The sequence below is a fragment of the Pseudophryne corroboree genome, chromosome 6, assembly GCF_028390025.1.
Source record: "Pseudophryne corroboree isolate aPseCor3 chromosome 6, aPseCor3.hap2, whole genome shotgun sequence".
NCBI lineage: Eukaryota > Metazoa > Chordata > Amphibia > Anura > Myobatrachidae > Pseudophryne > Pseudophryne corroboree.
Genome location: NC_086449.1, coordinates 543,850,580 through 543,875,331, shown reverse-complemented (window position 1 = coordinate 543,875,331; position 24,752 = coordinate 543,850,580). Strand labels below are relative to the sequence as shown.

Below are 24,752 nucleotides of genomic sequence, written 5' to 3'. Positions count from 1 at the left end.
TGCGATCGCATGTGTAAGCCAAGCTGCAAAAAATCCCTCAGTCAGTGGACAGCTGCAAAATTTCGCACCACACTCACCATTGAATGATTACTGTGTTCAGTCTGTGCGCAGCCCAGGACTTGCTCCTACAGTGCGATGAGAACAGGCTGATCGGGGCCGGAGCGGACATCACATACACTCCCTGAAAACACTTGGGATCGCCTGCATTTTCCCTGACACTCCCAGAAAACGGTCAGTTACCACCCAAACAAACAGCCTCTTCCTGTCAATCAGCATGTGAATGGCTGTGCGATTGAAATTTTCGCACCAGCCTGTCGCTGCTCGGTGATGCCTGTTATTTGCTGATGCGCGTGAGAATTGTGGTGCATGCGCAGTCTAACTATGATCCCCCGCTGTGCATTATCAGATCTGAATCGCCCCCTGTGCTGATTAATTTGATATGCAACACTTGTATATCTGTGTGTGACCATGTCTCTGAATTTGTATATTAAGTGCTACAATGTAGCAGCCACAGCATTTTTTTCCCACTATAAGTTCTGTTGCGCTCCATCTACAATGATTCCCAACCTCGTTGCTCAAGGCACACTTTAGGCTAGAAACACACTTAGATGATATCAGCACGATCTGCCAAATTGGAACATCAAATTGTGTTGTTCATCTAATGTGTATCCGTGAACATATTCTGTTTGGCCGTGCTGCACAGCCAACCGGAAGATATAGTCTAAAGGTGGGTACACACTGGAAGATATATCTGTCGATCAATTGAGCGGCAGATATATCTATGGACGGATCGGGCAGTGTGTTGAGCATACACACTGCCCGATCCGTCGGACACTGACGTCAGTTCAGCTGTAAATCACCGCCGGCCGCCGCAGCATGTGTACGGGCGGTCGTACACACACAGCGACACGCCAATATATCGGTAAATATATTGGCCGTCGGCTGTGCTGCAGGGCCGATGCACTACGTCTGTGAACGACGGAGTTCACAGACGTATCGGCCGTACACACTGGCCGACGGACCCGCGAGATATCGCCGATATATCAGCCAGTGTGTACGGGTCTTAAGTCTTGATGCAGTGTAAGGAAAGACGGAACGAGATGTCCCAAAGTTTATTACATCGCTTAGTGGTACCGACAATCTGGCATGGTGCTGGATGAAGTCGTCCTAGTGTACCCAGCCTTGCAGTCCATTTTCTCTAACGTCCTAGTGGATACTGGGAAATAGTATATTACCATGGGGTATAGTTCGGGTCCACTGGAGCCTGGCACTTTAAGAGTTTAATAGTGTGTGCTGGCTCCTCCCCTCTATGCCCATCCTAGCAGACTCCGTTTAGAAAATGTGCCCAAGGAGTCATGTGCATTCTGTTGCGCTCCAGAGTTTACTTCAGAAATTTCTTTTAGTTTATTATTGTCAGGCACACTGGTTAGCAACCAGTCTGCCTGCGTCGTGGCCTGAACCCATATCTTCAGGTGTTCAAATTCAAAATGGAATATCTGAGAGCAGTGATAGCGAGTCTGGAGGAGGGGGAGTTCTGGTGTCCCTAGATATAAAGGATGCATACCTACATATGCAATTTGGCCCCCTCACCAGGCGTTCCTCAGGTTCGTGATTCTGGACCAACATTTCCAGTTTCAGGCCTCACCCTTCAGTCACTCCACAGCCCCAAGGGTATTCACAAAGGTCATGGCAGAAATGATGCTATAACGGCGCATGACGGGTGTCCGCCTTTATCAGGAGATCGTCCAGGCACGGAATTATTCAGTGTCCAGGGAACAGCTACTGCAAAGTGTGGAATTGACTACTCATTTGCTAATGGCTCACGGTTGGATACTCAATTTCCAGAAATCTCACTTGGAACCATCTCAGAGAATTCAGTTCCTGGGGATGATCCTGGATACGGTGTCTCAGAAGGGGTGTGGTTCCTCAAATCGACAGTCACTAGGTCGACATGGATGGAAGGTCGACAGGGTTTCTAGATCGACAGGTCTAAAGGTCGACATGAGGGTTTTTTTTTTTTTGGTGTCGTTTTCTTCGTAGAGTGACCGGGATCCCAAATTAGTGCACCGCTTCGCTCGCCATGCTTCGGGCATGGTGCCGCTTCGCTCGGCACAGATTACCGTTCCAATCGTAGTCCACGTGGATCGTTAAGTATGAAAAAATTCAAAAAGAGAAAAAAAATAAGATTTTACTCACCGGTAAATCTATTTCTCGTAGTCCGTAGTGGATGCTGGGACTCCGTAAGGACCATGGGGAATAGCGGCTCCGCAGGAGACTGGGCACAACTAAAAGAAAGCTTTTGGTCTACCTGGTGTGCACTGGCTCCTCCCTCTATGACCCTCCTCCAGACCTCAGTTAGGATACTGTGCCCGGAAGAGCTGACACAATAAGGAAGGATTTTGAATCCCGGGTAAGACTCATACCAGCCACACCGTATAACTCGTGATACTATACCCAGTTAACAGTATGAACAATAACTGAGCCTCTCAACAGATGGCTCAACAATAACCCTTTAGTTAAACAATAACTATATACAAGTATTGCAGACAATCCGCACTTGGGATGGGCGCCCAGCATCCACTACGGACTACGAGAAATAGATTTACCGGTGAGTAAAATCTTATTTTCTCTGACGTCCTAAGTGGATGCTGGGACTCCGTAAGGACCATGGGGATTATACCAAAGCTCCCAAACGGGCGGGAGAGTGCGGATGACTCTGCAGCACCAAACTCTAGGTCCTCCTCAGCCAGGGTGTCAAACTTGTAGAATTTAGCAAATGTGTTTGACCCCGACCAAGTAGCTGCTCGGCAAAGTTGTAGAGCCGAGACCCCTCGGGCAGCCGCCCAAGAGCCCACCTTCCTCGTGGAATGGGCTTTCACTGATTTAGGATGCGGCAGTCCAGCCGCAGAATGTGCAAGCTGAATCGTACTACAGATCCAGCGAGCAATAGTCTGCTTTGAAGCAGGAGCACCCAGCTTGTTGGGTGCATACAGGATAAACAACGAGTCAGTTTTCCTGACACTAGCTGTCCTGGAAACATACATTTTCAGGGCCCTGACTACGTCCAACAACTTGGCAGCCTCCAAGTCTTTAGTAGCCGCAGGCACCACGATAGGTTGGTTCAAATGAAAGGCTGATACCACCTTAGGGAGAAACTGGGGACGAGTCCTCAATTCTGCCCTATCCATATGGAAAATCAGATAAGGGCTTTTACATGACAAAGCCGCCAATTCTGACACACGCCTGGCCGAAGCCAAGGCCAACAGCATGACCACTTTCCATGTGAGATATTTTAATTCCACGGTTTTAAGTGGCTCAAACCAATGTGACTTTAGGAAATCCAACACCACCTTGAGATCCCAAGGTGCCACTGGAGGCACAAAAGGGGGCTGAATATGCAGCACTCCCTTAACAAAAGTCTGAACTTCAGGTAGTGAAGCCAGTTCTCTCTGGAAGAAAATCGATAGAGCCGAAATCTGGACCTTAATGGAACCCAATTTTAGGCCCATAGTCACCCCTGACTGTAGGAAGTGCAGAAAACGGCCCAGCTGAAATTCCTCCGTTGGGGCCTTCCTGGCCTCACACCACGCGACATATTTTCGCCAAATGCGGTGATAATGGTTTGCGGTCACTTCTTTCCTAGCTTTAATCAGCGTAGGAATGACTTCCTCCGGAATGCCCTTTTCCTTCAGGATCCGTTGTTCAACCGCCATGTCGTCAAACGCAGCCGCGGTAAGTCTTGGAACAGACAGGGCCCCTGCTGCAGCAGGTCCTGTCTGAGCGGCAGAGGCCATGGGTCCTCTGAGATCATTTCTTGAAGTTCCGGGTACCAAGCTCTTCTTGGCCAATCCGGAACAATGAGTATAGTTCTTACTCCTCTTCTCCTTATTATCCTCAGTACCTTGGGTATGAGAGGAAGAGGAGGGAACACATAAACCGACCGGTACACCCACGGTGTCACTAGAGCGTCCACAGCTATCGCCTGAGGGTCTCTTGACCTGGCGCAATATCTTTCTAGCTTTTTGTTTAGGCGGGACGCCATCATGTCCACCTGTGGCCTTTCCCAACGGTTTACCAACAGTTGGAAGACTTTTGGATGAAGTCCCCACTCTCCCGGGTGGAGGTCGTGCCTGCTGAGAAAGTCTGCTTCCCAGTTGTCCACTCCCGGAATGAACACTGCTGACAGTGCTAACACGTGATTTTCCGCCCATCGGAGAATCCTTGTGGCTTCTGCCATCGCCGTCCTGCTTCTTGTGCCGCCCTGTCGGTTTACATGGGCGACTGCCGTGATGTTGTCTGACTGGATCAGTACCGGCTGGTTTTGAAGCAGGGGTTTTGCCTGACTTAGGGCATTGTAAATGGCCCTCAGTTCCAGAATATTTATGTGTAGGGAAGTCTCCTGACTTGACCATAGTCCTTGGAAGTTTCTTCCCTGTGTGACTGCCCCCCAGCCTCGAAGGCTGGCATCCGTGGTCACCAGGACCCAGTCCTGTATGCCGAATCTGCGGCCCTCTTGAAGATGAGCATTTTGCAGCCACCACAGCAGAGACACTCTGGTCCTTGGAGACAGGGTTATCAGCCGATGCATCTGAAGATGCGACCTGGACCACTTGTCCAACAGGTCCCACTGAAAAGTCCTTGCATGGAGCCTGCCGAATGGAATTGCTTCATAGGAAGCTACCATCTTTCCTAGGACTCGCGTGCAGTGATGCACCGACACCTGTTTTGGTTTTAGGAGGCCTCTTACTAGAGATGATAGCTCCTTGGTCTTCTCCTCCGGGAGAAACACTTTTTTCTGTTCTGTGTCCAGAACCATCCCCAGGAACAGTAGACGTGTCGTAGGGACCAGCTGTGACTTTGGAATATTTAGAATCCAATCGTGCTGTTGTAGCACCTCCCGAGATAGTGCTACCCCGACCAACAACTGCTCCCTGGACCTCGCCTTTATCAGGAGATCGTCCAAGTACGGGATAATTAAAACTCCCTTTTTTCGAAGGAGTATCATAATTTCGGCCATTACCTTCGTAAATACCCTCGGTGCCGTGGACAGACCAAACGGCAACGTCTGGAATTGGTAATGACAATCCTGTACCACAAATCTGAGGTACTCCTGGTGAGGATGGTAAATGGGGACATGCAGGTAAGCATCCTTGATGTCCAGTGATACCATGTAATCCCCCTCGTCCAGGCTTGCAATAACCGCCCTGAGCGATTCCATCTTGAACTTGAATTTTTTTTATATATGTGTTCAAGGATTTCAAATTTAAAATGGGTCTCACCGAACCGTCTGGTTTCGGTACCACAAACATTGTGGAATAGTAACCCCGTCCTTGTTGAAGGAGGGGCACCTTGACTATCACCTGCTGGGAATACAGCTTGTGTATTGCCTCTAATACTGCCTCCCTGCCTGAGGGAGTTGTAGGCAAGGCAGATTTGAGGAAACAGCGGGGGGGAGACGTCTCGAATTCCAGCTTGTACCCCTGAGATACTACTTGAAGGATCCAGGGATCCAACCGTGAGCGAGCCCACTGATTGCTGAAGTTTTTGAGACGGGCCCCAACCGTACCTGGCTCCGCCTGTGGAGCCCCAGCGTCATGCGGCGGATTTGGAGGAAACGGGGGAGGACTTTTGCTCCTGGGAACTGGCTGTATGCTGCAACTTTTTACCTCTGCCTCTGGGCAGAAAGGACGCGCCTTTAACCCGCTTGCCCTTATGGGGCCGAAAGGACTGTACCTGATGATACGGTGCTTTCTTTGGCTGTGAGGGAACATGGGGTAAAAATGCTGACTTCCCAGCTGTTGCTGTGGAAACGAGGTCCGAGAGACCATCCCCGAACAACTCCTCACCCTTATAAGGCAAAACTTCCATGTGCCTTTTAGAATCTGCATCACCTGTCCACTGCCGAGTCCATAACCCTCTCCTGGCAGAAATGGACATTGCACTTATTTTAGATGCCAGCCGGCAAATATCCCTCTGTGCATCTCTCATGTATAAGACTGCGTCTTTAATATGCTCTACGGTTAGCAATATAGTGTCCCTGTCTAGGGTATCAATATTTTCCGACAGGGAATCTGACCACGCAGCTGCAGCATTGCACATCCATGCTGAAGCAATAGCTGGTCTCAGTATAATACCTGTGTGTGTATATACAGACTTCAGGGTAGCCTCCTGCTTCCTATCAGCAGGCTCCTTTAGGGCGGCCGTATCCGGAGACGGTAGTGCCACCTTCTTTGACAAGCGTGTGAGCGCTTTATCCACCCTAGGGGATGTTTGCCAACGTGACCTATCCTCTGGCGGGAAAGGGTACGTCATTAGTAACCTTTTAGAAATTACCAGTTTCTTATCGGGGGAAGCCCACGCTTCTTCACACACTTCATTTAATTCCTCAGATGGAGGAAAAACTACTGGTAGTTTTTTCTCTCCAAACATAATACCCTTTTTTGTGGTTCCTGGGGTAACATCAGAAATGTGCAACACATTTTTCATTGCCTCAATCATATAACGTGTGGCCCTATTGGAAGTTACATTAGTCTCATCGTCGTCGACACTGGAGTCAGTATCCGTGTCGACATCTGTGTCTGCCATCTGAGGTAGCGGGCGTTTTAGTGCCCCTGATGGCTTTTGAGACGCCTGGGCAGGCACAGGCTGAGAAGCCGGCTGTCCCATATTTGGTATGTCGTCAAACCTTTTATGTAAGGAGTTGACACTTTCACGTAATTCCTTCCACAAGTCCATCCACTCAGGTGTCTGCCCCGCAGGGGGTGACAACACATTTATAGGCATCTGCTCCGCCTCCACATAAGCCTCCTCATCAAACATGTCGACACAGCCGTACCGACACACCGCACACACACAGGGAATGCTCTGACAGAGGACAGGACCCCACAAAGCCCTTTGGGGAGACAGAGAGAGTATGCCAGCACACACCAGAGCGCTATATAACACAGGGATGAACACTATAACTGAGTGATTTTCCCTTATAGCTGCTTATATATATATATACTGCTGCGCCTAAATTTAGTGCCCCCCCTCTCTTTTTTACCCTTTGTAGTCTTGAAACTGCAGGGGAGAGCCTGGGAGCGAACCTTCCAGCGGAGCTGTGAGGGAAAAATGGCGCCAGTGTGCTGAGGGAGATAGCCCCGCCCCTTTTTCGATGGGCTTCTCCCGCTTTTTTATGGATCTCTGGCAGGGGTATTTTTCACATATATAGCCTCTAGGACTATATATTGTGATTTTTTTTGTGTGCCAGCCAAGGTGTTAATATTGCTGCTCAGGGTGCCCCCCCCCAGCGCCCTGCACCCATCAGTGACCGGAGTGTGAGGTGTGCATGAGGAGCAATGGCGCACAGCTGCAGTGCTGTGCGCTACCTTGTTGAAGACCGAAGTCTTCTGCCGCCGATTTTCAGGACCATCTTCTGGCTCTGTAAGGGGGACGGCGGCGCGGCTCCGGACGATCGAGGTCGGGCCCTGTGTTCGATCCCTCTGGAGCTAATGGTGTCCAGTAGCCTAAGAAGCCCAAGCTAGCTGCAAGCAGGTAGGTTCGCTTCTTCTCCCCTTAGTCCCTCGTAGCAGTGAGTCTGTTGCCAGCAGATCTCACTGAAAATAAAAAAACCTAAAATATACTTTCTTTTCTAGGAGCTCAGGAGAGCCCCTAGTGTGCATCCAGCTCAGCCGGGCACAAGATTCTAACTGAGGTCTGGAGGAGGGTCATAGAGGGAGGAGCCAGTGCACACCAGGTAGACCAAAAGCTTTCTTTTAGTTGTGCCCAGTCTCCTGCGGAGCCGCTATTCCCCATGGTCCTTACGGAGTCCCAGCATCCACTTAGGACGTCAGAGAAAATGTGAAAAACTCATGTCGACCTTTAGACCTGTCGACCTAGCACATGTCGACCTAGAAACCCTGTCGACCTTCCATCCATGTCAACCTAGTGACTGTCAACCTATAGTGGTCGACCTAAACATTGTCGACCTAGATACTGTCGATCTTCAGACCGGATCCCCTCAGGTGGTCTACCTTCCTATGGACAATGCCTTGACTATTCAGTCTATGGTCCGGTCGGTGCTGAAACCTTGCATGGTCTCGATTCATCTATGCATCCGCCTGCTAGGCAAGATGGTGGCCTCCTACGAGGCGATACAGTACGGCAGATTCCATGCGCGACTGTTTCAACTGGATATGTTGGACAAATGGTCGGTATCTCACCTGCACATGCATCAGCATTGAGCCACGCTTTGTTCCTCCCACTGCCCCGTGGGACCTCAATGTGGTGTTGACCTTTCTCCAGTTGGATTGGTTCGAACCCTTGCATAAGGTGAACTTCAAATACTTGACGTGGAAGACTGTTATGTTACTGGTCTTGGCTTCGGCTAGGCGAGTGTCAGAATTGGGGGTCTTGTCTTGCAAAAGCCCATATTTGGTATTTCATGAGGATAGGGTGGAGCTCAGAACTCGCCCACAGTTTTTACCGAAAGTAGGGTCCACCTTTCCTATAAACCAACCAATTGTGGTTCCGGTCTTATCGGACACTGCAGTCGCTCCAAAGTCCCTGGATGCTGTGAGGGCTTTGAGGATTTACATCAAAATGACTGCTCGTCACAGGAAGTCTGACTCGCTTTTTGTCCTCTATAATGCTACAAAAATTGGTCGTCCTGCCTCCAAGCAGTCCATTGCTCGTTGCCTCAAATTAACTATCCAACAAGCCTATACTTCGGCTGCTCTGCCGCTGCGAGTTCAGTTCAGATTCACTCCACAAGATCATGGGTTCTTCCTGGGCAGCTGTCGGGGTGTCTCGTCCTTACAGTTGTGCCGTGCAACAACTTGGTCTGGTGTGAACACGTTTGTTAAGTTCTACAGGTTTGACACATCGGCCAAGGATAACCTTCACTTTGGTCAGGCAGTTTTGCAGGGGTCTCTGCACTCTCCCACCCGTTCTGGGAGCTTTGGGACGTCCCCACGATAATATATTATTACCCAGTATCCACTACGGACTACGACAAAAGGAATTACCAATGGCTATTAAATTTTTAGTGATATCCATGCTTGAGCACAGATTGTTAAATCTATATAACTGCGGTAGCAATTAAGTCGGGGAAAGAAGTTTGTTTGGGGATATAGTAGCGTACTGGGTTAGGCTAATACTATGTGAACCAGTATACAGAAATGTTATGGGTCCATACTTCAATACTTTTTACTTCCTAAGAGTAAGACAGATTATATACTAAATATTTTACAGAGTCGGCAGTGCTCCCTAGAGTTGTAAAGATAATTGCCATATACTACAAATAGGAAAGACTGTATGTAGTAAAGTCACCTGTGCTCAAGTATGGCTGTCCTGTTAGTGTGCCTTGAGGACTGACTTTGGATATATACACACACACAATATAAAAGTGTCACATATCAATGTAATCAGCAAAGTCTCCTGGTGTGTCCTACTCGCAGCACGTTCCCACCTAAGACACATTTTAGGCAAAAAGATGCCTGATGGGTCACTGGCACCAGCCATCTCATGGTGCATGGTATATTGAGAAGATATCAGTATATATTTTAACCTTACACTTTTATTGCTGAAAAACTTTTATGCCTCATTTATCACAAGGTAAAGACACCATGTTTGTGTTTAACTCGTGTAACAATTAACATAATGCACTGGCTTAAAAAGAGCTACTGCTACCTATTTAATCAGAAGAATGCATTCCAAAAGAAATAAATAGAAAAAATATTTATAGCCTTCTCACATGAAATCAAGTATATGAAATGGTAAGGGCTGTCAGCCTGCTGCATGCCCGATCCCCCTCTTCACCCTTTCTGGGAGCATGCCCAGCATTCCCAGAGATGTCCTGCCAGCTCCTACACTGTGACAGGAGCCGAGTGCTGCACATAATGTCACTGGTGGTCTTCCGTTTGCCGGCGGCCGGGCTCCAGACGACCAGCATACTGTCGCCGGCATACCAACAGCTTTTCTCCCTCTTGGGTGTCCACGACCCCACTGGAGGGAGCATAAATAGCGTCCGTGCCCGCAAGGGGCTCATTTGCGCTCGTTCAACTGTCGGCATGCTGGTGGTCGGGATTCCGGTGCCGGTATGCTGGCCGCCGGGAGCCCGACCGCCGGCATAACGTACTACACCCAATGTCACAGTAGAGCACCCAGTTCCTGTTAACACACACCCTAGTGACGCCATTGTTAATGGTACATTTATTTGCTCAGAACAAAACAAGGGTTTTTGTTTTAAACAAAGGTTTTAAGCTACTTTATCACTGAAGCAGTATATTCAATGTTGTTGATAAAATGTTGTTAAGTTCCTGAAATGTTAACGTACATAACTATATTTCTTCAGAAACCATGAAAACTGCACTTCTAGTTTTAAAAGCGTACCATCATTTTTTTCAGTGCAGAAGAACCAAACCCTCCATACTGGTTACCTCTCACATAGAGAATTCAATGCTGGGAATAGCCAAACATTAATTTGAATGGATGATAGTAAAGCTAGTTACTAAATGCCATAAATCAGGCATGTCCAAACTGAGGCCCTCCAGCTGCTGAGAAACTACACATTCCAGCATGCCCTGACACAGCTTTAGCATTCTCTGACAGCAAAACTGTGTCAGGGCATGCTGGGATATGTAGTTTCGCAACAGCTGGAGGGCCGCAGTTTGGACATGCCTACCATAAATGTACCTAGTAATTCCTGCTTCTGATATTGGTATTGAGCTGTGTACTGGCTTTTTTTTTTTTTTTTTTTTTTAAAGGGTCTGATTTTTTTTTTACCTTAAAGTGTTGTTTCTCCAGATCTGAAGTTTTAATGTATGTTTGGAGATCTACTACTTCCGCCATCAACTTGTTGTGTGTTCTTTCACTTTCATGTACTTTATCAGGCCCTGAAATGCAACAGACATGATCAGCTTGTAATAAACAACTTAGATCTACTCTGATGCTGGGTACACACTAGATCAGAGATTTTCAACCTTTTACAACTCGCGGCACACTGAACAGGATTTAAATATTGTCAAGGCACATTCAAATATAATGGTGATGCATGGTGCAGTTGCAAGTCCTAGGATGTCATGTCGCAGCTTCTCCATAGGTAACACCTGAGCCACATCTGAGAAAGCCAGAAGAGCCCAACACTGCCCGGGCCCAAAGTTAGAACTGGCTCTGCAACCACTAAACCCACCAGTATTGACCGTTCCAGGGCCTCAGTAGTGGCAAAACACTGACGGACCTGGCTGTGCTTCTATGGCGGCACACCTGGAGACTGCTCAGGACACACTAGTGTGCCACGGCACAGTGGTTGAAAAACAATGCACTAGACGATAAAGTGAACGATGTGGCCGATACAGACACACCGTTCACGATATCACCTAGTGTGTATGAACTATGTCGCTGATGATACGTGCTGGCAGCCAGGGCCATGCTACCTCCCTTCCCCCTCCCCTGTGTATGCACTTACTGATGCATAATGTGCCGCTGACAACATTGCTGGGTACACACATCGTCTAGTGTGTACACAGCTTTATGCGATCGCATTTAGGTCCAGCAGGTGTCCTTGTTTACTTGTTAGCAGTCACTCCCAGAGTCTTAGCCCTAGCCGCCACCCCAGGAAGGTTAAGGTAGGGGTAAATTAATTACCCTGTGCCCTGTCAGCATTCTCAAAGTGTGGATGCCGGTGTCAGTCATGCGACCGGCGGCATCGCGACAGCCGGGATCCCATACCAAACCCTTCTGTATTTATTAAAATAAAATATTACTACTGTACATCTTGGATAAAACACACAGACATATAGCTTCTCTAAATGTTGGCGGTATAAACAATACATACTTACCAATTTGTTGTTTATATATTTGCAGCTGGTGAACCAGCTCAGACTTTTCACTTTCTAAGCGATTATTGGCCAATCTGGAATACATGCAATATTGAGATTTAAAAAAAAAAAAAAAAAAAAAAGGCTGAATAAAGTAAAATTTAAATCATACAGTAGTGTACACAAGACTACTTGGTTGCCGTATTTATTAACTAGGGCTAGTGTTGAGTCACATACATATGTAAAATTGCTCTGTTACAAGGCAAATACAGGCATTTGATGGTTCATAAAATGTGTGTCAAGAGAACACATTTATTGTGGGTGCAACAGATATCAGTCTTTTATTTGGCATATCTCCTAAGGATTGGACGTTGAACTATTTTTATTGTACTACAGTATGTTCCTGGAACACGGTTAAAATGGATAGTTCAAGCCTTTAGAAATGAATCCCCATTTCTTAAGTAACAGTGTAAAGGCTGTAAAAATACATTAAAAAAAACTGTTCGAGATAAAACTAAAATGCCTTCACAGATTATTGCCGGTGTCCAATTAGCGGTGTTAAGGGCCCTACACACTAGAAGACAGGACCAATGTGAAAGATGAACAATGTGGAAGATGAGCAATTTCCCTTGAACTTCTCAGAGCCCTGAAAAACGAAATTGAGTGTACACACTAAGCAATTTTTCAAACAATTTGAAAGACGAAATATATCTTTGGAATTGGCACCTTATTTACATATTTCAATATTGGGGAGGCTATATATATATATATATATATATATATATATATATATATATAAAACCCATTATATTTAATTACGTGGAAATATAATTGGTGGGGCAGTGGATGGAGATGCTGAGCGGTCAGTGTCTCCCGTCAGCGGCTCAGCTACAATGAAGCCGCTGGAGGGGAGATGCGCTGAGCGGTCAGCGGCCTCAGATATGAAGCCGCTGGAGGGGAGGAAGCCACCTGCAGGGGGTGAGCAATGTCACATTGTGGACATTGCTCATCGCGGCTCCGTACACACATGCCGTGATGAGCGATGTCACAAGTGACATTGCTCACATTGAGCATGCACCACCTCCAACCGCCAACCTGCAATCAATGAGCGCGAGTACGCGCATTGTTGATTTCAGGACCATACACTAGACGATGTGAATGATATATCGTTCACCATTGTCTGTATTGGCTATATTGGTCCAAAAAATCATCTAGTGTGTATGGCCCTTTAGTTTTACTGCAGCCAATGGATTTGGCTGGGGCTATCCAATACATGGCACTTATCGGGTGCCTGAGGCATAATCAGTGATAAGCAGCCCTCGGAGCAGCGATAACGGAACATTTTTCTCCATTATCGAACTATAATTGGATAGTTCGATAATGACTGTTTTATTCAGGAGAAAAGGTAACAGGTCAAATTGGATACCAGTTGAAAAATGACTAGACTGCAACCATTAGGAAGAAAAGAAATATAGATGGCAAATCAATCGATATGAAAGAAAAAATTCTAAACTCAGTTGAAAAGAGGTTGTAATTTATTGCACTAAATATTGAGCATGGATGTTACAGTAGGTCAGCAATGTATAGTAGCACAAGATTCAGTAACCCATCTATAACCAGCAGGATTGTTATATATTTACCGGAGAATCTGAAAATCTGTGGTAAGGCCTTCACTTGTCTTTGCACCTTCAGGAAAATGCTTCAGTACATCAATCTTCATAAAGAAAAAAAAAAATGAATGTTGCTAAATATGATAATTGCCAAATCTAATTTTCTTTACATTTTTGTGATCTCCGCTTTTAAATGCATCATCTCTTAATGGGTGATGCTTACATGTACATATGTGTCCTCATGCACTGTAGCTTTGGTCGTGCAAAACAATTCCTTCTTGACACACCAGTCCTTGCCAATTCTGCTGCATTGAGAGCCTTTTTAGCTCAAAATGTATAAGCTATAAAACTATTTTGCTACTTTGAACTGATCAATTTGATGTGCAAGAATTGTACGTGTGAATGAAGTGCTGCATTTCAGCGGCCACTGCTTTTTCTAATGCCAAGTTCTGTTGTGCTTCATCTACAACTATGTACATGTTTAAATGTGTTTCTGTTTGGTTAAAGTTGCAGCTCAGCATCTGTAGTACGTTAGTGTTTCGCTGCGTCTGTGATGCCATTAAGGCGCAAAATTAGGAAAGATGGTACACCTCTCCGAGTGCCAGTTTTCTCATGTCATATGGCGTTTTGAGACTCTGTGTATGTGGACATATCTGTTAGTGGGAACATTGCCCCTCATAGGGGGTCATTCCGACCTGTTCGCAGCGATCAGGTCAGTGCTACGCATCATCGCAAAGAGCAGGTGCATCGTACGGGTTAAAAGCGAATCGTTGCTGTGCGATGGGTTTTACGAAGAATCCATTCGCACAGCCGATCGCAAAGAGATTGACAGGAAGAAGGCGTTTATGGGTGTCAACTGACCGTTTTCTGGGAGTGTTTGGAAAAACGCAGGCGTGTCCAAGCATTTGCAGGGCGGGTGTCTGACGTCAATTCTAGGACCGGACAGGCTGAAGTGATCGCAAGGGCTGAGTAAGTTCTGAGCTACTCAGAAATTGCACAAACTATTTGTGTACCGCTCGGCTGCACATGCGATCGCACCCTTGCACAGCAAATATACACTGCCCAGTGGGCGGCGACTATGCGTTTGCATGGCTGCAAAAAGTATATAGCGTGCGATCAACTCGGAATGACCCCCATAGTCTGTTGCTCAGGCCTTTATGTAGCAGGAGTGACATAATGTAAATGAAATCTAGCTGCTGAGTGGTTAACACAATTATGCCGGAATCTGTTTAACATACCGTATATACTCGAGTAGAAGTCGACCCGAATATAAGCCGAGGCACCTAATTTTACCACAAAAACCTGGGAAAACTTATTGACTCGAGTATAAGCCTAGGGTGGGAAATGCAGCTCTACCCGTACACAGACCTCATAGTGCCAGATATGCCCCACAGTGCCAGATGTGCCAGATATGCCCCACAGTGCCAGACATGCCCCACAGTGCCAGATGTGCCAGGTGTGCCCCACAGTGCCAGATATTCCCCACAGTGCCAGGTGTGCCAGATATGTCCCACAGTGCTAGATACTTACCCTCCGTCGCTCCCGCACTGTCTTCTGAAGGAGGGACACGGAGAGCGCAGCGCGCGGCTCTCCCGTGTCCCTCCTGCATCTCCGGCGGCAGCGGCGTGTGTTAAAGGAAGTGCCGGTTCGTGCACTTCCTTTACCACTCAGACGCCGCTGCCGCCAGAGATGCAGGAGGGACACAGGTGAGCCACACGCTGCGCTCTCTGTGTCCCTCCTTCAGAAGACAGCGCGGGAGCGACGGAGGATAAGTATCTAGCACTGTGGGGCATATCTGGCACACCTGGCACTGTGGGGCATATCTGGCACTAAAGCTGACTCGAGTATAAGCCGAGGTGGCTTTTTCAGCACAAAAAAAAGTGCTGAAAAAGTCGGCTTATACTCTAGTATATACGGTAATTCCAGGCCTAAAAATTAGACATTACTATTAGACATTACTGTTTCAAATTATGGGTGTCCACTATGTTTTAATATACTTTATGACTAGGAGTTAAAGAGTGACTAAGTATATTTTTACATGAATGGCTATATTAATGTGCAAATCATTTATTGTATGGTTGTTAAGGATATTTACGGGGCTGTAACAAAATTCCATCAATTTGTTGATACTGATATTGTCGCAACTTATCCTTCGTACACACTAATGCTGATGGATCCACCGGAATAGTGGCTGATTTGGTAAGCATACACACCAATCGTCCACTTGATATGTCTGTGCAGACATCACTACTGAGTGGCCATCTGAATTTGCCTGTCCAGCTGTAATGGCTGTTCTTGCTGCCAATGTATGGGTGGTCAGTGAGTTGCCCGTACACACATGCGAGACCCGCCGATAAATCTAAAAAATATTTAGTCACCGGCTATGCTGCATGGCCAGTGTGATATGTCTGAACTACCTATGTACATACCCGCCAACGGACAATATAGTCACCAGTGTGTACCCAGGCTTACACTACACATAAGGAAGGTGCAATGTTGTAATTTTCAATTAATAAAAAAGCCCCACAAAATGAGGAGGACCATTTACTAAGCTTTGGCTTTTTTGCCTCTAAATTTACAACAGCACTGCTATGGGGCAGTACGGATGGTGTAATGGTTAGCATTACTGCCTCACAGTACTGAGGTCATAGGTTCAATTGCCACCATGGTCCTAACTGTGCGAAGTTTGTATTATATATATTTTTTTTAACTAAAATCATTTGGGATAGGGTTAAATTCATGTTCACCTAATTCACTCATAACCCCCCCCCCCCCCGACAATTTCAGAGCAGTTTTTGGCGAAATAAATTGTCAGTTAAGTGGTTAAAGAGAACAGAAATGAGTATGATTTTAATTCATCCTAGTTTTGGAAATATTTTGGTCCAGCAAATTTTCAGTTGCTAGAGTAGAAGTTTACTTATTAAATGTCATTGTTTAGAGCACAGGTTCTCAAACTTGGTCCTCAGGACCCTACACTGTTCCTGTTTTGCAGGTCACCTGTAGATTTTTAAAAAAATGACAGTTGGTGATACAGGTGATGCAGTTGCTGGGTGACATGGAAAACGTGAAACATGTGGGGTCCTGAACACCGAGTTTGAGAACCACTGGTTTAGAGAAATCAAACCTAAAGTCATTATAATAGTATTTATGACTTACCTGGTAAATCCTTTTCTTCGAGTCCATAGGGGGCACAGGAGTGCCAACGCTGGGTATAGGGCTGGCTGGGAGCAGGCAGGCACCAAAAGGGTTACTTTAAAAGTACCCAGAAGACATTGCTTCCCCGTCCCCTATACCCTGCCGCCAGTTTTGTTAGCAAGTCTAAGGCACGAGCGGCATACAGAGGAAGGAAGAAAGTCACAGAAAACTCACACACAGAAGGCCACTGTGAAGCCGGAAGGTTGCACACCACCTACACAAGAATCCAATCCCGCAGGACAGGTGTGTCAGGAAGGGCGCCTGTGCCCCCTATGGACTCGAAGAAAAGAATTTTCCAGGTAAGACATAAATCCTATTTTCCTTCTTCGTCCACTAGGGGGCACTGAAATGCTAACGCTGGGACATCCTAAAGCTGTCCCCACTTGGGCGAGGACGCTCCTGGACTGCGCCAATGACCCTTTGCTCGAAGGCCGCATCGTCTGACGCGAAGGTGACAGACGCATAGAATTTGATGAATGTCTGGGCAGAAGACCACGTAGCCGCCTTACAAAGCTACTCCGCTGTGGGCCCATGAGAGGCTGACCAAGAAACCCCCACAGCTCGTGTGGAATGGGTCTTCACCCCCGAAGGGATAGGAAGATTCACCGCCACATAGGCGTGGTGAATTCTCAACCAAAGCCATCTAGCTAAGGTTTGTTTGGACAATGGACATCCCAGTTTATTTGCGTCCAACAAAACGAACAGGGAATCCAAACACTGAATATCCCTAGTCTTTTCCACATAGATACGGAGAGCTCGAACAACATCCAAGGAAGCCTCCTCTGGAGAAGTCGATGACAAAACAGGCACCACTATCTCCTGATTGATGTGGAAACTGGAAACCACTTTGAGCAGAAAACCAGCACTAGTGCGGAGCACTGCCCTGTCAGAGTGGAAGTTTTAGTCGGATCCTCGTGTTCAATATCAAGGACCAGTCTGACCTGTTTGACAAGGGCTTCAACTACCGCTATGGAGAGTGTTCGAGACTAGAAGCTTTGTCCGAATCAGTCTGCCGACCCGCTTTCCTGGTCCGAATTGGGCGACTCGAGTCCGAACCCCCTTCTGACACAGGGGTAGCAGTTCTGCTAGAAGTATGCGCCTGCCTGGGACGCTTTTCTCTGGCCAGAAGCTGCTGCATGGAAGCCGAATCCTGTGACAGGCCCTGGATCGACTGAGTCAGTGTAGTAACCCATGGTAGTTCCACCTGTGGAGGAGGAATAGGATAAAACTGACCTGGAATTACTGTACCAGAAGGCACAGCAACTTGTGGACCCACTTGCGGCGTAGCCAATGATCCACAAGTTGTGTCATAACCTGTGTCAGCGTAGTTTCTCAAACTGGCTCCTGTGACACTGGCGCAGGAAGGGGGTCCTCACGTGGTGGGACACCCATGTACGCTCTGCAACGACCAGTGTCTAAAGTATCCTGTGATGACAGAATATTACAACATACTGTGCAAGTTGGTGGTTCTGGTGTAACGATCTTCTTGCCCCTGGAAGTCATAGTAAAAAGACAAACAGGGTACAGTAATATATAATACAGCAATGAATGTTAATTAAATGTGCACAAACCAGTCCCTGAAGAACCCTCTGCAGATTAAGAATCTGTCCAAGGGAAATGAGACCCTCTACTGCTCAGTGGTGTTACAGTCACACATACACACACACACACTAATGCCAGAAAGACATAAAGGGGCCAAGGTACTCAACTGGCCTGTAAGGAAGCCACAGGCAGGAGAAATTGACTGGACCTGGCTACAGAAGCGGGGAAAAGGGACGACAGTGGCCAGACCCTCCTTACTCAGCAACTCCCAGCCAGCATGCGAGCCCAAAATGGCTGCTGAGCGTTTTTAGGGAGGGACTGAGTAAGTAAAGAGGAGAGACTGCCCAGGGACTGACCTTAAGCCTTGCTACTGGTGAGCCCTGGGTTTGGGGAGGGGCTGCAGGCTAGGCACCCTACCCCCTCAAATGGACCCCAGGGATGCTGCCCACCTGTCCTGCGGCTGATGCCCTGGTGGTCTAGTGGTAAACAGGCACGGTTTCACACAGGCCCCCACTCATCTGCCCTCCCGCTGGCTCCCTGGAGCGAGAGGGGATGACCGCATGTGGAGCCGGCTGCGGGGGGCTGCCTGAAGCCGACTGTGGTCCCCGCGGCAGAAGTCCCCAGTCCATTCACCAGCGCTGCCGCCAGCAGGATCCGGGTGATAGAGTGGGCATGCTGGTCGCTTAGTGTGCCAGCATCCCACTCTGCAGCGCCGCACTGCGCTGATCTTGAATAAAAATAATTATAAACAAAAAGTAACCAAGTGAGCTTAAAAGCTCACTAGAAAAGACTGGTGGCCGCTCCTTGCTGCACCAAAAGAAAAAACTGGCGGCGGGGTATAGGGGACGGGGAGGCAAGGCCTGCTGGGTACTTTAAAGTAACCCTTTTGGGGCCTGCCTGCTCCCAGCCAGCCCTATACCAAGCGTTACCACTTCTGTGCCCCCTAGTGGATGATGATGGAAACTGCATTAACTTGAAATTATACATTAAAATACAAAAAAAGATTTAGCTGCTTCTATATACAGTGGGGATTGCAAGTTTGGGCACCCCAGGCAAAAATTCATTTTAATGTGCAAAAAGAAGCCAAGGAAAGATGGAAAAATCTCCAAAAGGCATAAAATTACAGATTAGACATTCTTATAACGTCAAAAAAAGTTTGATTTTATTTCCATCATTTACACTTTCAAAAGAACAGAAAACAAAAAATGGCGTCTGCAAAAGTTTGGGCACCCTGCAGAGTTAATACCTTGTACTGCCCCCTTTGGCAAGTATCACAGCTTGTAAACACTTTTTGTAGCCAGCCAAGAGTCTTTCAATTCTTGTTTGAGGTATCTTCGCCCATTCTTCCTTACAAAAGTCTTCCAGTTCTTTGAGATTCCTGGGCTGTCTGTGACGCACTGCTCTTTTAAGGTCTATCCATAGATTTTCAATTATGTTGAGGTCAGGAGATTGTGAAGGCCATTGCAAAACCTTCAGTTTACGCCTCTTGATGTAATCCACCGTGGATTTTGAGGTGTGTTTAGGATCATTATCCATTTGTAGAAGCCAGCCTCTCTTTAACTTCAGCTTTTTCACAGATGGCATCAAGTTAGCGTCCAAAATTTGCTTGAATCTTATTGAATCCATTTTTCCTTCTACTCATGAAATGTTCCCTGTGCCACTGGCTGCAATACAACCCCAAAGCATAATTGATCCACCCCTATGCTTAACAGTTGGACAGAGGTTCTTTTCATTAAATTCTGTGCCCTTCTCCAAACGTACCTTTGCTCATTCCGGCCAAAAAATTCTATTTTAACCTCATCGATCCACAGAACTTTATTCCAAAATGCATCAGGCTTGTCTATATGTTAATTTGCAAACTTCAAACGCTGATTTTTGTGGTGAGGACGTAGAAGAGGTTTTCTTCTGATGACTCTTCCATGAAGACCATATTTGTACAAGTATCTCTTTATAGTGGAATAGTGTACCACAACTCCAGTGTCTGCCAGATCTTCCTGGAGGGATCGTGCAGTCAAATGTGGATTTTGACTTGCTTTTCTCACAATCCTGCGAGCTGTTATGTCTGATATTTTTCTTGGTCTTCCAGATCTTGCTTTAAATTTCCACTGTTCATGATGACTGCCATTTCTTAATTACATTCCGAACAGAAGATATGGCCATCTGATAACGCTTTTCTATCTTCGTATAGCCTTCTCCTGCTTTGTGAGCGTCAACTATTCTCAGTTTCAGTGTTCTACACAACTGCTAAGAGGAACCCATGGTGCTGATTGTTGGAGCAAGGTCAGATGAGTCTGGGCTTTTAAAACCTTTGAGACTGACATCACCTGGTCTTTCCAGACGATGATTGAGAACAATCCATGACACTGCCAGGTCTCAGCTGTCCAAAGGGGGCAGTACAAGTAATTAACTCTGCAGGGTGACCAAACTTTTGCAGACACCATTTTTTGTTTTCTGTTCTTTTGAAAGTGTAAATTATGGAAATAAAATCAAACTTTTTTTGACATGTTATAAGAATGTCTAATCTGTAATTTCTCTATCGTCCTAGTGGATGCTGGGGTTCCTGAAAGGACCATGGGGAATAGCGGCTCCGCAGGAGACAGGGCACAAAAAGTAAAGCTTTTCCAGATCAGGTGGTGTGCACTGGCTCCTCCCCCTATGACCCTCCTCCAGACTCCAGTTAGATTTTTGTGCCCGGCCGAGAAGGGTGCAATTCTAGGTGGCTCTCATAAAGAGCTGCTTAGAGAAAGTTTAGCTTAGGTTTTTTATTTTACAGTGATTCCTGCTGGCAACAGGATCACTGCAACGAGGGACAGAGGGGAGAAGAAGTGAACTCACCTGCGTGCAGGATGGATTGGCTTCTTGGCTACTGGACATCAGCTCCAGAGGGACGATCACAGGTACAGCCTGGATGGTCACCGGAGCCGCGCCGCCGGCCCCCTTGCAGATGCTGAAGTAAGAAGAGGTCCAGAATCGGCGGCTGAAGACTCCTGCAGTCTTCTAAAGGTAGCGCACAGCACTGCAGCTGTGCGCCATTTTCCTCTCAGCACACTTCACACGCAGTCACTGAGGGTGCAGGGCGCTGGGGGGGGGCGCCCTGGGAGGCAAATGAAAACCTATTAAAAGGCTAAAAATACCTCACATATAGCCCCCAGAGGCTATATGGAGATATTTAACCCCTGCCTGGATTCACAAAATAGCGGGAGACGAGCCCGCCGGAAAAGGGGCGGGGCCTATCTCCTCAGCACACGGCGCCATTTCCTCTCACAGCTCCGCTGGTCAGGACGGCTCCCTAGTCTCTCCCCTGCACTGCACTACAGAAACAGGGTAAAACAGAGAGGGGGGGCAAATTTAATGGCAATATTTTGATATATATAAAGCAGCTATAAGGGAGCACTTATTATAAGGCTATCCCTGTCATATATAGCGCTTTTTTGGTGTGTGCTGGCAGACTCTCCCTCTGTCTCCCCAAAGGGCTAGTGGGTCCTGTCTTCGTGTAGAGCATTCCCTGTGTGTCTGCTGTGTGTCGGTACGTGTGTGTCGACATGTATGAGGACGATATTGGTGTGGAGGCGGAGCAATTGCCAAATATGGGGATGTCACCTCCTAGGGGGTCGACACCAGAATGGATGCCTTTATTTGTGGAATTACGGGATAGCGTCAACTCGCTTAAGCAGTCGTTTGACGACATGAGGCGGCCGGACAATCAATTAGTGCCTGTCCAGGCGCCTCAAACACCGTCAGGGGCTGTGAAACGCCCTTTGCCTCAGTCGGTCGACACAGACCCAGACACAGGCACTGATTCCAGTGGTGACGGTGACGAATCAACCGTATTTTCCAGTAGGGCCACACGTTATATGATTTTGGCAATGAAGGAGGCGTTACATTTAGCTGATACTACAGGTACCACTAAACAGGGTATTATGTGGGGTGTGAAAAAACTACCTATAGTTTTTCCTGAATCAGAAGAATTAAATGACGTGTGTGATGAAGCGTGGGTTGCCCCTGATAAAAAGCTGATAATTTCAAAGAAATTATTGGCATTATACCCTTTCCCGCCAGAGGTTAGGGAGCGCTGGGAAACACCTCCTAGGGTGGACAAGGCGCTAACACGCTTATCTAAACAAGTGGCGTTACCCTCTCCTGAGACGGCCGCACTTAAAGATCCATCAGATAGGAGGATGGAAAATATCCAAAAAAGTATATACACACATGCAGGTGTTATACTACGACCAGCTATAGCGACTGCCTGGATGTGCAGTGCTGGGGTAGTTTGGTCAGAGTCCCTGATTGAAAATATTGATACCCTGGACAGGGACAATATTTTACTGTCGTTAGAACAAATAAAGGATGCATTTCTTTATATGCGTGATGCACAGAGGGATATCTGCACACTGGCATCACGGGTAAGTGCTATGTCCATTTCGGCCAGAAGAGCTTTATGGACGCGACAGTGGACAGGCGATGCGGATTCAAAACGGCATATGGAAGTTTTGCCGTATAAAGGGGAGGAGTTATTTGGAGTCGGTCTATCAGATTTGGTGGCCACGGCTACAGCCGGGAAATCCACCTTTCTACCTCAAGTCACTCCCCAACAGAAAAAGGCACCGACTTTTCAACCGCAGCCCTTTCGTTCCTTTAAAAATAAGAGAGCAAAGGGCTATTCATATCTGCCACGAGGCAGAGGTCGAGGGAAGAGACAGCAACAGGCAGCTCCTTCCCAGGAACAGAAGCCCTCCCCGGCTTCTACAAAAGCCTCAGCATGACGCTGGGGCTTCTCAAGCGGACTCGGGGACGGTGGGCGGTCGTCTCAAAAATTACAGCGCGCAGTGGGCTCACTCGCAGGTAGATCCCTGGATCCTGCAGATAATATCTCAGGGGTACAGGTTGGAATTAGAGACAGATCCACCTCGCCGTTTCCTGAAGTCTGCTTTACCAACGTCCCCCTCCGAAAGGGAGACGGTTTTGGAAGCCATTCACAAGCTGTACTCTCAGCAGGTGATAGTCAAGGTACCTCTTCTACAACAAGGGAAGGGGTATTATTCCACTCTATTTGTGGTACCGAAGCCGGATGGCTCGGTAAGGCCTATTCTAAATCTGAAGTCCTTGAACCTGTACATAAAGAAGTTCAAGTTCAAGATGGAGTCACTCAGAGCAGTGATAGCGAACCTGGAAGAAGGGGACTTTATGGTATCCTTGGACATCAAGGATGCGTATCTCCACGTTCCAATTTACCCCTCACACCAGGGGTACCTCAGGTTCGTTGTACAAAACTGTCACTATCAGTTTCAGACGCTGCCGTTTGGTGTGTCCACGGCACCTCGGGTCTTTACAAAGGTAATGGCCGAGATGATGATTCTTCTTCGAAGAAAAGGCGTATTAATTATCCCATACTTGGACGATCTCCTAATAAGGGCAAGGTCCAGAGAACAGCTAGAGATGGGATTAGCACTATCTCAAGAGGTGCTAAAGCAGCACGGATGGATTCTGAATATTCCAAAATCCCAATTAATGCCGACAACTCGTCTGCTGTTCCTAGGGATGATTCTGGACACGGTTCAGAAAAAGGTTTTTCTTCCCGAGGAAAAAGCCAAGGAGTTATCCGACCTGGTCAGGAACCTCCTAAAACCAGGAAAGGTGTCTGTGCATCAATGCACAAGAGTCCTGGGAAAAATGGTGGCTTCTTACGAAGCAATTCCATTCGGCAGATTCCATGCAAAAATTTTCCAAAGGGATCTGTTGGACAAATGGTCAGGGTCGCATCTTCAGATGCACCTGCGGATAACCCTGTCTCCAAGGACAAGGGTATCTCTTCTGTGGTGGTTGCAGAGGGCTCATCTATTGGAGGGCCGCAGATTCGGCATACAGGATTGGATCCTGGTGACCACGGACGCCAGCCTGAGAGGCTGGGGAGCAGTCACACATGGAAGAAACTTCCAGGGAGTGTGGTCGAGCCTGGAAAAGTCTCTTCACATAAACATTCTGGAACTAAGAGCAATCTACAATGCTCTAAGCCAGGCGGAACCTCTGCTTCAAGGAAGACCGGTGTTGATCCAGTCGGACAACATCACGGCAGTCGCCCATGTAAACAGATCACCCGGGAGAGTGGGGACTTCATCCAGAAGTTTTCCACATGCTAATAAACCGTTGGGAAAGACCAATGGTGGACATGATGGCGTCTCGCCTCAACAAAAAACTGGACAGGTATTGCGCCAGGTCAAGAGATCCACAGGCAATAGCTGTGGACGCGCTGGTAACACCTTGGGTGTACCAGTCGGTGTATGTGTTCCTCCTCTGCCTCTCATACCAAAGGTATTGAGAATCATACGGCAAAGCGGAGTAAGAACGATACTAGTGGCTCCGGATTGGCCAAGAAGGTCTTGGTACCCGGAACTTCAAGAGATGGTCACGGACGATCCGTGGCCTCTACCTCTGAGAAGGGACCTGCTTCAACAGGGTCCCTGCCTCTTTCAAGACTTACCGCGGCTGCGTTTGACGGCATGGCGGTTGAACGCCAGATCCTAAAAGGAAAAGGCATTCCAGAAGAAGTCATTCCTACCTTGATTAAGGCAAGAAAGGAAGTCACCGCGAAGCATTATCACCGCATTTG

At 47.3% G+C, this 24,752-nt stretch overlaps 1 protein-coding gene across 1 annotated transcript in view; it reads right to left on the bottom strand.

Annotated features, from left to right (window-relative positions):
• CEP290 (centrosomal protein 290) overlaps window positions 1–24,752 on the bottom strand; it is a 497,171-nt gene that overhangs the window by 2,656 nt on the left and 469,763 nt on the right. The window contains exons 50-52 of the mRNA XM_063927658.1: window positions 13,439–13,512; window positions 11,820–11,893; window positions 10,765–10,874 (exon numbers count right to left, since the gene is read on the bottom strand). Coding sequence (XP_063783728.1) covers window positions 10,765–10,874; window positions 11,820–11,893; window positions 13,439–13,512 — 258 coding nt within the window. The remainder of the gene's footprint in view (window positions 1–10,764; window positions 10,875–11,819; window positions 11,894–13,438; window positions 13,513–24,752) is intronic.